Source organism: Cardiocondyla obscurior, linkage group LG16, assembly GCF_019399895.1.
Source record: "Cardiocondyla obscurior isolate alpha-2009 linkage group LG16, Cobs3.1, whole genome shotgun sequence".
NCBI classification, from domain to species: Eukaryota; Metazoa; Arthropoda; class Insecta; order Hymenoptera; family Formicidae; genus Cardiocondyla; species Cardiocondyla obscurior.
The window spans coordinates 1304019-1316818 of record NC_091879.1 but is presented as its reverse complement, the minus strand read 5'-3'; the positions used below and the strand labels follow the sequence as shown (position 1 = coordinate 1316818).

At 32.0% G+C, this 12800-nt stretch overlaps 5 protein-coding genes and 1 long non-coding RNA gene across 22 annotated transcripts in view; 3 read left to right on the top strand and 3 right to left on the bottom strand.

Annotated features, from left to right (window-relative positions):
* Hnf4 (Hepatocyte nuclear factor 4) overlaps nt 1-3272 on the top strand; it is a 28052-nt gene extending 24780 nt beyond the window's left edge. For 6 of the 7 annotated variants that reach the window (XM_070667753.1, XM_070667752.1, XM_070667754.1 and 3 more), the window contains 2 exons: nt 22-180; nt 664-3272. In XM_070667753.1, the coding sequence (XP_070523854.1) occupies nt 22-180; nt 664-1136 (632 nt within the window). In that variant the 3' untranslated portion in view covers nt 1137-3272. The remainder of the gene's footprint in view (nt 1-21; nt 181-663) is intronic. The other variant, XM_070667755.1, reaches the window with a different exon arrangement.
* Psf3 (DNA replication complex GINS protein PSF3) lies at nt 2188-4273 on the bottom strand. Its single transcript, XM_070667782.1, has 4 exons — nt 4141-4273; nt 3886-4024; nt 3667-3796; nt 2188-3596 (listed from the first exon to the last, which is right to left on the bottom strand). Exons 1-4 carry the CDS (start codon nt 4244-4246, stop codon nt 3369-3371), a joined length of 603 nt encoding a protein of 200 aa, XP_070523883.1. The 5' UTR covers nt 4247-4273; the 3' UTR covers nt 2188-3368.
* Nucleotides 4274-4828: 555 nt separating this feature from the next.
* Nucleotides 4829-6231, bottom strand: LOC139109007 (mevalonate kinase-like). Its single transcript, XM_070667765.1, has 2 exons — nt 5272-6231; nt 4829-5107 (listed from the first exon to the last, which is right to left on the bottom strand). Exons 1-2 carry the CDS (start codon nt 6229-6231, stop codon nt 4829-4831), a joined length of 1239 nt encoding a protein of 412 aa, XP_070523866.1.
* LOC139109017 (uncharacterized) lies at nt 5290-7529 on the top strand. Its single transcript, XR_011546767.1, has 2 exons — nt 5290-5423; nt 5494-7529. It is a non-coding gene; the product is annotated as an uncharacterized lncRNA (long non-coding RNA).
* Nucleotides 7196-9609, bottom strand: LOC139109005 (ADP-ribosylation factor-like protein 6-interacting protein 4). Of its 4 annotated transcripts, none has more exons than XM_070667762.1 (3): nt 9412-9609; nt 7820-9008; nt 7196-7748 (listed from the first exon to the last, which is right to left on the bottom strand). In XM_070667762.1, exons 2-3 carry the CDS (start codon nt 8995-8997, stop codon nt 7619-7621), a joined length of 1308 nt encoding a protein of 435 aa, XP_070523863.1. In that variant the 5' UTR covers nt 8998-9008; nt 9412-9609; the 3' UTR covers nt 7196-7618. The 4 variants fall into 4 exon arrangements, with proteins under 4 accessions (XP_070523863.1, XP_070523864.1, XP_070523861.1 ...); XM_070667763.1 differs by having other exon boundaries at nt 7820-9005; XM_070667760.1 differs by lacking the exon at nt 9412-9609 and adding an exon at nt 9269-9405 and having other exon boundaries at nt 7820-9005.
* A 272-nt stretch (nt 9610-9881) lies between these two features.
* On the top strand, nt 9882-12791 carry LOC139109011 (activating signal cointegrator 1 complex subunit 1). Of its 8 annotated transcripts, none has more exons than XM_070667770.1 (9): nt 9882-10105; nt 10180-10287; nt 10640-10873; nt 11014-11123; nt 11194-11512; nt 11776-11936; nt 12010-12128; nt 12211-12368; nt 12656-12791. In XM_070667770.1, exons 2-8 carry the CDS (start codon nt 10268-10270, stop codon nt 12322-12324), a joined length of 1077 nt encoding a protein of 358 aa, XP_070523871.1. In that variant the 5' UTR covers nt 9882-10105; nt 10180-10267; the 3' UTR covers nt 12325-12368; nt 12656-12791. The 8 variants fall into 8 exon arrangements, with proteins under 8 accessions (XP_070523871.1, XP_070523870.1, XP_070523877.1 ...); XM_070667776.1 differs by having other exon boundaries at nt 9883-10105; nt 10180-10214; nt 10724-10873; XM_070667775.1 differs by having other exon boundaries at nt 9883-10105; nt 10180-10214; nt 10687-10873.
* Nucleotides 12792-12800: the final 9 nt, after the last annotated feature.

Here is a 12800-nt window from a genome sequence, read left to right as displayed (position 1 = left end):
CGGCGTAATCGCGTCTATCAGTAATATCATTGCAATTTGTAGAAGGAAGCAATCAGCAGGATCTGGATATCAGCAAGGTGGGCATCAGGGTGATGGACGAGCTGGTAAAACCGTTTCAGAAGATCAAGATCGACGACACGGAGTTCGCTTTTCTCAAAGCCATCGTGTTCTTTGACCCAAGTAAGTTCTCATCGAAGGATCGTTCGGTGGTTCGCGACAGAGATTATGCGCGCGGGATCAAACGAAATAGAAGAAACACTGCCGCGTGCGATAGACAATAAACGCGCGCCGTTAATATAGATCGAATGCAATTCGCTTCGCAATAATCTCTGTGCTCTTCGCGATCAATTCGGTCTTGTTGAGGCAATCACGCCTCGCGGTTTCGCGAGGCTTTCATAAACAACGCAAATCATCGCTTATTAATAGAAATCGGCGAGAGACGGAGCGGGGAAAAAAAAATTTGCGCATTCCAGTTGATGTGCCAAGATTTAATAAGCCGATTAATTCAATATTTCTCCGTAGTATTTCCGTTTGTCGTTGAATTTATAATTAACGTAACGTTAACTCGAAAGTGAATTATCGCAGCCTTCGAGGAACAGAAATTTTTGTACTAGCGCACAATTACGCTTTTATAAATTTCTCATTTTTTTTTCTTTTTTTTAGATGCGAAAGGATTGAGCGATCAGAAAACGGTCCGAGAGCTTCGTCACAACATTCAGATAAAGCTTGAGAATCACATCAGCGATCACCGCTGTGATCTACCCGGGCATTTCGGAGATATTCTGCTGATGCTGCCGGCCTTGCAGTCAATTTCATGGCAGATGGTCGAACAGATCCAGTTTGTCAGGCTGTTCGGGGTCGCACATATTGACAATTTGCTTCAAGAGATATTCCTGGGCGGCACTACGTCAGAGATGAACGGGGCTGCTACCACCTTGCCGATCTCGAGCACCGCGCCCGGTAGCTACATGAGCAGCAATGAAAGCCCTAGCAGCCCGCTGACACCAGCGAACACCGGCAATCTGAGCCCACAAGCCGATCAGATGCCCGTCATGATCCTGAGAGATCTCACACCGAACCAGGACTTTAGATATTTTAAGCAGGAGCCCAGCCTCGAACCCGAGACCAGCTTCTGACTAACCTCGGCAACTGAGCTTATCGCTGAATAGCTAACGACATTCTGCTCAAAAAATAAAAAAAAAACTTGTTGCTCAATTAATAAAACGGCGCGTATTACGTCGAATGAAATGTGATCGTTGACGTTAGCTCGCGGAACGAGGCGGGGCGAGAGGAAGAAACGGAAGATCGACACGTGCTGCAGCGTGCAAAAGAGCTCGTGAGAGTATATCGTTTTATGTAATTATAAAATTAACGACGCGACGTACCGCGATCACGTTTCCTAGTTGCGGCTGATTATCCAGCCAAGACCCGCACCTGTACAGATAATGATTAATCGCCGACCAAGATGAATGTGATAAGCGATAAGATCGTGTCCTGCCAATATTATTGCTATTATTACTGTTGCGACAGTATTCAGGTCGTTTCTGAAGTCCGCGCTAGGGCTGAAAGGTAACGAGTAAAATACAATTATACAGTTGACAATTATAACTTTCAGCAACTTAATTTGGAATGGAACCTGAAACCGAGGCAATCTCAACGTGTCTTCGTTAGTATCCAAAAAGAAATCAATATCCTTGGTACTTTCCATTTTACGACGTCAAAATTTGAGTTTATTAAAATAATATCGGTTTCAAACCTTGATTTAAGATACGTAAAGCCGTATACGACTTACTATTGCTGTACATACAGAAATATATGTGTAAGTTGAATTAAGTAATCAGAAATGATAGGAAACATTAATACAACGAGAAATATTGTTTTTTCATTTTTTTTTTATTACTATGCTCAGTTCGAATCGGGTGAATAACGTTACTGTAGTTCGTAACGTAGTGTAAATAAAATGATGCAGCAATGTATAACATTCCAAGTGTAGCTGTGTCCATGTAAGCATTATGTAGATATAGTCTTAAAATAGTTTGATGGGACCCGCGCTTAAAATATTCGTCGTGCGTGAGTTCCGCGCAAAGTGAAAAGTGCGCCATTGCAATGCAATTTACCGTTAGTAGTGATGAGAAATATACACAGGCGTTTGGCCTTTTTACGCATGCGAGTGTCGCGCGATAAACCGATTTGCCACGACAGCCTGTGCCTAATCAAAAAATGGCTAGTGCATCTTATCGCGGTGTTAGTCTTTAGCGAGATGTCAACACTGACATTACGGCCGGATAGAAAGCAATAGCATAATAATCAGATAGTAAAATTAACAAAATAGTAAAGTATGAGTACGAATTATAATGTAATATAAACTATACGTTGATCGTGCAAACATGCATCGGTCACTCGGAGATGAGAGCTGTAATTGTTATATTATAGTGATACGTGAGAACATTTACGAACCATGGAAATAATTACGTGCAAGTATGATTATGTGCGAATAATCGAAACTAACGAATCATTCTCATTTGGAAAGCACCGGACAGACCTTGGTCTAAAAACAAACTCATGCAACATATGTAAGTACTTTAAATAATCGAGATTTGAGAAATATTTTACTTGATATTGTTTAACCACTGCTGGTTATTTTTCATTTATCTGAATTTTGCAATTGGACTTTTTTTATTGTAATAATTTTTATTCATGTGCCGTATTTGCATCATTATATTCTGTATGGTCTTCCATGTGTATGCAATATTACGTACATATACGTACATACAGTATATAAACAAAGTTTCACAACGCATAGTACTATATAAAAAGACATTTAATATAAGTCGTAGATACTGCAAATTAGCCCGGCAAATATATATTTTATATTTTTGTACGAAGAGTTTAATAAACATTAACGTTTAATATAAGATATGAAGTAATGGCAGAAAAAAGAAATACGTACGCGATTATCATTGTTAATAATAAAATGATATTTCACTAAAGAGTGTAATATATTAGTGTTTTATAGCTCTAAGATATTTTAACAATTTTTAGTCATGGGTTGTGAAATAGATATTATCACTTTATGTTGTATGATCCTTTCTATATATTGTTGACAGTTCGAATGTGACTGATTCCAGATATAAAAGATATACATATGTATATACGTATAAAATTTTTGTTATTTAATAAGTAATAAATTACGCAGATATATATTTGTATTTTTAAATAATGGGACATGTAGTTTTAACGTATAAGACAATAAATTTTATTTAATATTACAATCGCGTTTGTTAAATATCGTATAAAAAAGTTAAATTGCGTAAATATATATAATTATTAATTGTACTTTGTCTTAACACATATAATGTATGTAAATTTCAATCTAATTCGTAATCTGTTCGTTTTCGCTTTTTAAGATTTACAGCACTTTGTGAAGTTTCAATGACACTTGAACCTTTTTTTAACCATTCATTTAATTGCAGCTTAGCCTTTCTGCCCGTAAGAAATAAATCTCTCTCTAACCTTGGCAGTAAGTTATTGAGCATTGGATCAGAAACAGGATTTTGTGCCCAGTCCATAATCAGTCTAAATCGCGATCTGAAAGTCTGAGACATACACAATTTAGCAAATACAAGTTAATGAATAAATTAATTAAAGTAATGTGACACTACTTACCAATAGTAAACTGTCAATTATCATTTCACAATCGCTATTGTTAAATTTACTTAGATACATTCCCAGTTCATAATAATATGGGTTCCATTTATTCAGTACAACTGTACAAGCATCTGCTAATAAAATTTCTCTGCAACATACATATATGAGAAGTAAATCAATGGAAAACTTTTCTACATTTTAATAGAAATTAAGTTCACTTTGCAGACACATACATACCTATAACCCTTTTTGTAGGTTTTAGGTATATCAACAGTGACCACTGACTTCTCATTCAGCTGTTGAGCTGACCACAGTGGAAACTCTAATTTTGTACCTTGCTTTAAATCCTCTGACTCGGAAGAAGGATCCAAAAAACCTATACGTGCAACAAAATACAACATCGAGCAATGCTTCCTTATGAAGAATATAATTTTTTATCTACATTGTTATTACATAATGAGAGTTGACAAGTATAAATACAAAAAAGCATACCTAATCGAGGTAACGTAACTTCTACTGTGCACGACATTCGTTCCTCGGTGCACAAAATATCTGTCAGAGAAAAGTAATCCGGCGTGTAACTATAATTTTGCGTCATTGTTTCTCTTCTAATATTGTTTTCAGAAGCATTCAAACGTTCGCGATAAAACTGCTTCTTCTTCTTGGATTATTTTGGCACTCGCTTCTTAGCCACATAAAACTGCATCGAGGCATCTGGCTCTACTCGTAGACCAACAGTTAGCGCCTCTTACGGAACGTTGATAGACTTTATCACTTAATTTCCAATACACGACGATTATGAAATAACGTGGGATGATAATGTAGGTGATAAAACAACGGAAGACAGATTTAATACTAAGCAATTTCACGCACATTGACAACGAGTCATATGTCAGCTAAAGATGGTCGAACATAAAAGAAAAACATAATGTACGTAACTGTTATATTTACGTGAGTGTAAAGCAAAATTGGTTGCTATAAAGGCAGTCGTGTTAAAGAAATTGAATCTTTAGAAAGTCTGCGAGCCGTAGACAGTCCGGGATTGAAAGAATTGCAAGTAATTGTCATTGAATCGCGTATAAGAAACAATAAATATTCGATAAGACAGTTTGGATGATTTTCTGATGCCATAGTATATATTTTGATACATTTTAATCTTTCAAGCTCGGATACAATAATTTTAGTATTCCTCTGGCTCAATCGTTACTCCTTTTTGTGCCAAATTCGTTTTTTTGACGGTGAAGCCGCGTTCATGCAAGTTTATCATGAGACGTTCAATTCTTTTTGTGCTTGAATCAAGTATCGTTAGTGGACATAAAATAAATACGTATCTACCCCCACAAATGTCGGTATGTTTCCCAGCCATTTCGTGCTTTCGTGCGATCAGACAAATTTCGTCCATGTCAGCATTGGTCAGTCTCAACGCTTGCAAAAAGCTTTGGTTTATAGAAATAAATGTCTAAAACACAAAAAAAATAAAATTGGATTAGGTTGCGATGCTTTGGCATACGCAATTTAATATTCCATATTCGTAACAAAAGCATGCGATAATAAATAAGAGTGCAAGATTTTTTTTTCTTTCATACTTGGCGATAAGACACTTGTAACTAATTTTTTAATTACCTTTAATTCAGTGTACAAGTTCAATGTAGTCAGATATCTCGTTTGAAAAGTCTCCTCTGAATTTCCATGGATTCTAGCAAGATTGAACAATAGATCATAAGCGTTTAACGACACTTTTTCTATGTTTTCCCAGATGGACTCAAAAACGTCTGGTACGCTATTTTTTAATATTTTAATTTGCTCCTTTTGGTCTTCGATTTGTAACACTTTAATTTCTTTCAGGTTTTCGATGCTTTGCGTCTTTTTTGAATTTACTAGCAGAATGGTGATGGTTGGGAGATCCTGTACCTCGATTGTCGAGATTAACGACGAGCCCGTTTCGTTTATAATAAATTTTCGTATCAAGCCAAATACGCTCGCAGTCACGTTGATTTCGTCAAGTTCAGGATAAATTGTGCCATAGCACTTGGCATAAGTGTCAATAACTTCGAGATCGTCGTCGTCGAATGTATCGTGAGGTCCTTTTTGTAATTGTGACCAGTGCATGAGACATGCCGCGATACATACCGTAGATGATGCTGGACAGGGTAGCCCATCGTCGATTTCAATTTCCGAAAATAAGTGCAGCGCAAATGATTTTAGCTCGAAGCTTTCTTTATGGAGGATACTAACGAGCAAATAATAAAGCGTGTGTATGAGCCTTCTGCAATTGGGAAATTTATATGTCGAGTTAAGGAATTCTACAACTCGCTCGTTTAATAAATCCATATTTTCGGTACAAGTGTTGTAAAACTTAACGAACTCCGGTAAAGGTAAGTCATGTTTTAGACCAACTTTAAGATATTGTATGGTAATAACGTTGGCCGAAAGAGGTAATTCTTCGAATTTCATTGTTGTACGTAAATTAAGAGCAGCTGATATTACGGGAGAGTCGTCTAATCGTTCACCGAGTAAGCTCATTATGCTTGGTGCGGATATCTTGAACTCGATTATTTTTGCGGGTGATGGTTTCGATGCCATTTTTATTATTATCTGTTATTTATCTGTAAATATTAAATTTTATCTGTATTGTAACTTGTCATAATTTAGTTATAACCAAATGTAACGTCTGCTCTCCGTTTTAGTTGGGTTTTTTTATTTTTACTTTTTATTATTATTTTAGTACTTGTAACGAAAGAATCTTCTATTTTAATTTTTTAAGAAAAGTTAATATCGAAATATAAATTAAATTAAATGTATGCCTACACGTTTAAATTAATATATATTTATTACTCACTTAATAACGTGTGTCAAATCATATGAGCGAGTGTAAATTGAAACAGATCAAAGTCGACTGAGCAGCTAACGTAACATCAACTTTATTTACATCTCTACGAAGTTTTCGACAATACACGAAACTAAAGTTTGTTTTTTTATTAAGGACGACTAAATATGAAAAATAATTACTCGTTTCATGAAACATATATTTACATGCTATATTTATCGATCATTTTCACCGTTGGAATTTTTATTTAAAATTATTAACTTGTGTTTAATTTATTTGCAACGGCTACATTTTTATTGTTCATAATATGCAAGCAAAGTACAAATTTACTTTTTAATATATTATTAATTGGTGAACAAACGTATTAATAACTATAGAATATAATATGCTTGTTGTGCATGTTAAGAATATGCTATAAAAAAACCTTGTTCCTCATTAATACTTGTGTCTAAATTTCTGTTTAAAGTTTAATTTTTTTCCTATTTATTACATCAAACGTAATAAAAATAATGATTAAAATCGCAATATGTTAAAGGTTGCATTTATTTTATATATTTGCGTAAACTTAGCCGCGTTATATTACGCTTCTGCTCATTCGTAGCTTAAAACAATCGGAAAGGCGGTCATAAAGATTTATCTGTGGAATTTTAACATTAAATCAAAAACTTAATTTTTATATTAATTGGGTAAATTGAATTAATTTTCAATGAAAAAAAAATGTCCTATATAAAAATTTATTTTAGATACGTTACATATTATATGTTTAATAGGAATATAATAATAAAATAATTTAAGTTTAATCTAACTTTCAATGATCCACGCATGAATTACGATTGTAATGTATAATAACGTTTTAAGTATACCCTTAGATAAATGTTCAAAATCGTAATACATTATAAAACGTGTTAAGTGAGACAGTATCGCATATAACAAGGAAAAATATAAGTCACGTATACGTACATACATATATAGGTATATACACACATAACTTACACCTAAGTCTTTACTATATAACATGTAATTTATATATATATATTTATATATATATATAAATTATATATATATTATATATATATATATATATATATATATATATAAAGGGTAATTATGCTTTCTAATTAGGTTTACACAAAAATATATATTTCACAAAACATTCATCGCCAAGTGCGTCTGGAAGTATTTGCCGTCCCCTTTCGTAGCTTGTCTATTAATTTCCTTGTGACGTTCTCGGCTAACTATCTCTTCCAAAACCTCCCCGTCGCCTTTGATTAATCTTTACAAAAATATACAATTTATTTTAATAGACATTTTAAATAAGAATTTAGTTGCTTTGCAATATATTACCTGTGTCTCCCGGTCTCATCGTCGTACACTCTGCGCACGATGCTCTGCCTTTTCTCCCATTCCTCTTTTGTCATAGGCGCCATGGCTTTCGCTCTTTCTATTACGTCTGATATTTCCTTCGTTTTCTCCTTGCCCTCTTGAATTTGCTTCATTTCCTTAGGCTTTTTCTTATTGTGTCCTTTCTTCTTAGATGCAGACTTCTTTAATTTTCTTTTTAGCTTTTTCTTCATTCGTTTCTTCTTCTTTCGTTTTTTCATGGCTTTCTTTAATTTCTTAGCCTTCTTTTTGGCCTTCTTCTGTTTTTTTTCGTCCTCTGAGCTATCAATACTGCTACTACTGCTACTGGACTCAGTATCACTGCTACTACTGGTACTGCTGTTGCTGCTGCTAGAACTGCTAGTGCTACTTTCACTGCTGGTGCTTGTGACGCTGGAAGAACTAGACGTAGATGAAGATCTTTTTTTCTTTGATTTCTTGCGGCTTGACTGAGCTACACTTTGTGTATTTTCAGTTTTTTTCTTCTCTTTCTGTTTTACAGATTCGTTAAAGTCTAGGTTATCTTTTGTCGACTCAGATTTTTCCGTTTTAGAGATCGATCTCGATCGATTCGTATGCTCCCGTGAACTATTCTCTCGTGAGGGCTGACTAGTCCCATCATGGCTAGTATTTCGATAATAACTTGATACTCTGGATCTATTCTGATTGAACGTTCTGTCAAAGCCTCTGTTATTATATCTATATTGATAATTATTTTGCATGTCTCTTCTATTTCTATTGTAATTATGATATCTGTAAGGTCGTGAATAGTTATAATCTCTTTGATTGTTCAAAAAGTTGCCGTGCCTTCGATTGCCTCTGTAATCATTATTGTATCTCCTTCTTTGTAATTCTACGTTATTTTCATATTTTTTAGTTCTGTATCGTAAGTCATCGCCTCTGTCTTTCTTTACTTTATACATATCTTTTTCTGAGTTGGAAATATTAGAAGACCTAGAACTATTAGAACTACTTCTACGTCTAGACTTGTTCCTTTTATCCTTGCTACATACGTTTCGTCTTTTTTTGTTCTTTTCCGAGTCATTGTTGGACGAAGAAAGAGAGCGTCTTTTCAACGTCCTACCTACCTTACTCTTATCGGACAACTCTGCCTCCATAGCTGGGTTTTCTAAATTATTCATCGCGTAATCTGCTAAAAAGACGTTATTATTAAAAGCCAATCTCATAAAATTGTGTGGATTAAAATATATTAAGTGATTGACATAGTTAAATTATTTCGCGTTGAACAAAACTATTCATTACTCGTAATGACATAAATCTTGCCGTTTTTAATGAAGCATATTTAATTCAACGAAATATATGTAATACACATAATTATTGAGTCAGGGATGATTCAGTTTTCTCAACAAATTATCAGTATTTGGCTACTACAATACGTTACAGAAATCTAACCTTTACTGTCGTGCGCCATGCCGAGTGTTACATTTTGTCACGTAAAATTGTCGTATCGAACGAAGAATTATATATTTTTCATCCGCTTATTAAAGTTCGTTGATTGAAAGATTGGTAACTGATCAAAACGTGCCAATAATTACCTGCTCATTATTTTCTAATCACCTCTATCTAGTCTAGGTCCATTCAGGTCCATTACACATTCCGGTTTCGAAAAGTCGAAACGGCGTGCAAGACGGCTTCTCATATATCCACGCTATTTAGGGTTTTTCAAACTTGCCTTTTTCGTAGTTTTTTTGTTGGTAGTGGATTCTATATGCAACGATGATAAACCACCGCTAAATTGTAATAAAATGCATAAAAAATCAAAAATATATACATGTATATTAATAACAGTTGTACTAAAAAATCGTACGTATTTAATTAACATAAAATTATCTACTAAATTTCTTTCAATTTGACGAATTTCCCTCTAATACTATCCGAGACGTAAATTATTTAATTTAATTTTTTTATTAACTTTGCCTTATTTTATTTTTTATTTTACCTTACTTGGCTTTATTTTATTTTTAATTATTTCTTATTATTTAAACATACTACTGATTAGTAAAAGAGGCAACCATTATAAAAAGGGCGTGGCCACCAGTGGCCACGGAGTTGGCGGGAGCGTATATCAGATACAGCCGCCATCGTTGGTCATCGTCGCTGCAAATACATCGAGAGGTTATAGAGATCGATGATATCGAGAAATTGGACAAAATCAAGCAAAATACAGTACAATATAAATATAATAAAGCAAAATATGGTAAAATAAAACAAAAATTAATTAAATAACACGTATGTACGCCAGAGTGCCAAACCAGATTCGACCGCGACTCGACAGTCATTCCACTAATTTTACGTTTCCACAGGAGATTGTTTTCTCTAGGATTGAGTAATAACTGAAGTACGTAAAAAACAGAGCAAATTATTATATATTTGTCAATATCGAATAATTTAATGTTAAGTGCACTGAGAAGGTAGGCATTGCATTTAGTTTATGCATTGCATATTACATAGTAAATTCTAATCTATAAAAAGCTTATCACAAATAAGTTAACAGTTAAATGCAAGATTAAAATATATAATTAATAAATTACCTTTTTATTTTATACAACGATTAATCTACAATATAATTATATTATGTTAGTTAAAAATAATTTATTAAGATATATACATATAATTTTAACTATTAAGCTCTTTATAAAATTAATTTTTTATATTTAATTTTATATTTAATTTGTAATTGGTAAAAGTTAAATATATTATATGAATCAATTTTCTAAATCTATGTTTGTATAAAATGCATCAATAATTCATCATAAATTTTAGGAGTGTTTGTATAAAAAATATTGTACTTTCTATAATGGATATATTAGAACCAGAATTAATTTGGGTTGATGGACGTTGCTATAGATTTTATGAAAGAACAGCTTGGAATAACATTCATACATCAGCCCCATATACAGAGGACATGGAATTAAATTGTTCAAATGATGAATCTGAAACTGATATTGAAATAATACCAAGTGATTCAGGTTTTTCACATAGTTTTTATGTACCTAAGTAGGTATCTTTTATTTTATAATAATAATAATAATAATATTCAGAATTTAATAATGATTATATATATAATATAGTAAAAAATTAATTAAGCTAATATTTAATAATAATTTATATTACAAAATTTTATTATAATATTTTAGGGTTTTTTATGCACGTATAATTGGTGCAAAAAATGCATCACGCAAAAAATTAGAAAATGACACAAAAACAACCATTTATATTCCAAAAAGAGGAGAAGATGGAAATATTGGTAAAAATAATTTTATATTAATTAATTTTTATTTAAATATATATTTTTAATCTTGTTCATTTATTTATAGTTATTTATGGAAATGAACGTAAGGGTATCATATCTGCAAGAAATAGGCTTGATTTGCAGATAGAAACTTTAAAAGAGATGAAACAGTTTACACATTTTTTGTCAATTCCATTAAATAAAAAAGATATAATTGATAAATTTAACTGTTTCAAGAATAATGTATTGGAAAAATATGGTAAAACTGCATATAACATTGATAATTCCATTTTTCAAACACCAGAAAAGTTACACATTACTATTGGAATGCTTAAATTATTTGATGATGACGACGAACAACATGCTGTTGAAGCTCTCACGGGGTGTAGAGATTATGTGATACGGTAAGATAATACTGAGTCAGTAATAATAGTACATATTTAATTAAGCCCATTTCACTAATTTGTTAAATTTGTTTTAAAGAAATTAAAAGTATAATTAATTATTTTGATCTAAAAATGTCTAAATTGATTTTATAATTATAATCACGAAACTAAATTACATTTATTATTTAACCATGTAATTTAGTTTTGTAATTAGCTATATAGAATTATAAATGTAATAAATTCGTACCTGTTTTTAAACAATGCTCTATATGTAATTACAGTCCTATTCTTGAAGAAACTGGGCCAATAAATATAAAGTTACAAGGAGTTGCAATAATGAATGATGACCCTTCTGATGTTGCCGTTTTGTATGCACAAATTGCAGAGAGTGAAAAACTGCAAGAACTTGTTAATAAAGTTGCTGAATACTTTAATGATATAGGTAATAATATACAAAAAATTAATATTTTCCAAAAATATTAAATATAGGAACTTGAATTAATTTTTAATTTTAGGTTTAATACAACAGAAAGATGATAATGTAAAATTACATATTACTTTTATGAATACAACTTTTAAAAAGAATTTTCCAGGAAAATATAAAAAAAGATATGATGCAAGTGAAATATTAAAAGTAACAGAATTTATTTTTATAGAATTGTTTATAATTTATTACAATTTATGGAATAATGTTAATTTAATATTTATTCTTTTAGGAATATAAAGATACATCGTTTGGAGAAACAATATTTAATCAAATAGATATATCTATCCTCGGTAGTGCTCCTCCAAACGATTATTATCAATCACTAGGTAGCATTACTTTTTAGGTTGAGGTGTTACAACTGTAACTAATCTCTGTGTATTGCAAAAAGTAAGTAAAAGAATTATATTGTATATATAAAACATATGTACATACAGTGATAATATTAATTTCTGTTTAACTTATTATATTTTTTAATTAAAGATATTTTAAATGGAACAAGTTTGAAAATATGATTGTTTTATATTTATTTTACGTAGTTTTATTCCACTTTGATTAATGTGGCTTTCGTCATGTAGTTGTGTCGATTTCTTATTTTTAGTATTTTTTTTCTATATAAGAATATTTTAAACGTAATTTTAAATTTATGTTTAACGAATTTTCTATTGTTTCCAAAGGTTATGTGAGCCGGAAGTTTAGTAATTGAATAAGTGAAACTTTATTGGTTCAGACAGTTTTAAAAGTTTTGAATAGAAAATGATTCAAAGAATAGGGAAGGGGGAAAAGGAAGAAAGGAATTCCGGAGATTAACGGATACCTGAA

What these genes read in the sequence shown, in the direction of transcription:
- Psf3 (XM_070667782.1), bottom strand. Translation starts at nt 4,246, where the DNA reads ATGACGCAAAATTATAGTTACACGCCGGATTACTTTTCTCTGACAGAT. An exon ending in AGTTACGTTACCTCGATTAG is followed by an intron (nt 4,025 to 4,140) that starts GTATGCTTTTTT and finishes TTGCACGTATAG; the next exon opens with GTTTTTTGGATCCTTCTTCC. An exon ending in ACCTACAAAAAGGGTTATAG is followed by an intron (nt 3,797 to 3,885) that starts GTATGTATGTGT and finishes TGTATGTTGCAG; the next exon opens with AGAAATTTTATTAGCAGATG.
- LOC139109007 (XM_070667765.1), bottom strand. Translation starts at nt 6,231, where the DNA reads ATGGCATCGAAACCATCACCCGCAAAAATAATCGAGTTCAAGATATCC. An exon ending in ACTTGTACACTGAATTAAAG is followed by an intron (nt 5,108 to 5,271) that starts GTAATTAAAAAA and finishes TTTGTGTTTTAG; the next exon opens with ACATTTATTTCTATAAACCA.
- LOC139109005 (XM_070667759.1), bottom strand. An exon ending in GATGAGACCGGGAGACACAG is followed by an intron (nt 7,749 to 7,819) that starts GTAATATATTGC and finishes ATTTTTGTAAAG; the next exon opens with ATTAATCAAAGGCGACGGGG.
- LOC139109011 (XM_070667770.1), top strand. Translation starts at nt 10,268, where the DNA reads ATGTTAAGTGCACTGAGAAG. An exon ending in ATGTTAAGTGCACTGAGAAG is followed by an intron (nt 10,288 to 10,639) that starts GTAGGCATTGCA and finishes CATAAATTTTAG; the next exon opens with GAGTGTTTGTATAAAAAATA. An exon ending in ATGCAAGTGAAATATTAAAA is followed by an intron (nt 12,129 to 12,210) that starts GTAACAGAATTT and finishes TTATTCTTTTAG; the next exon opens with GAATATAAAGATACATCGTT.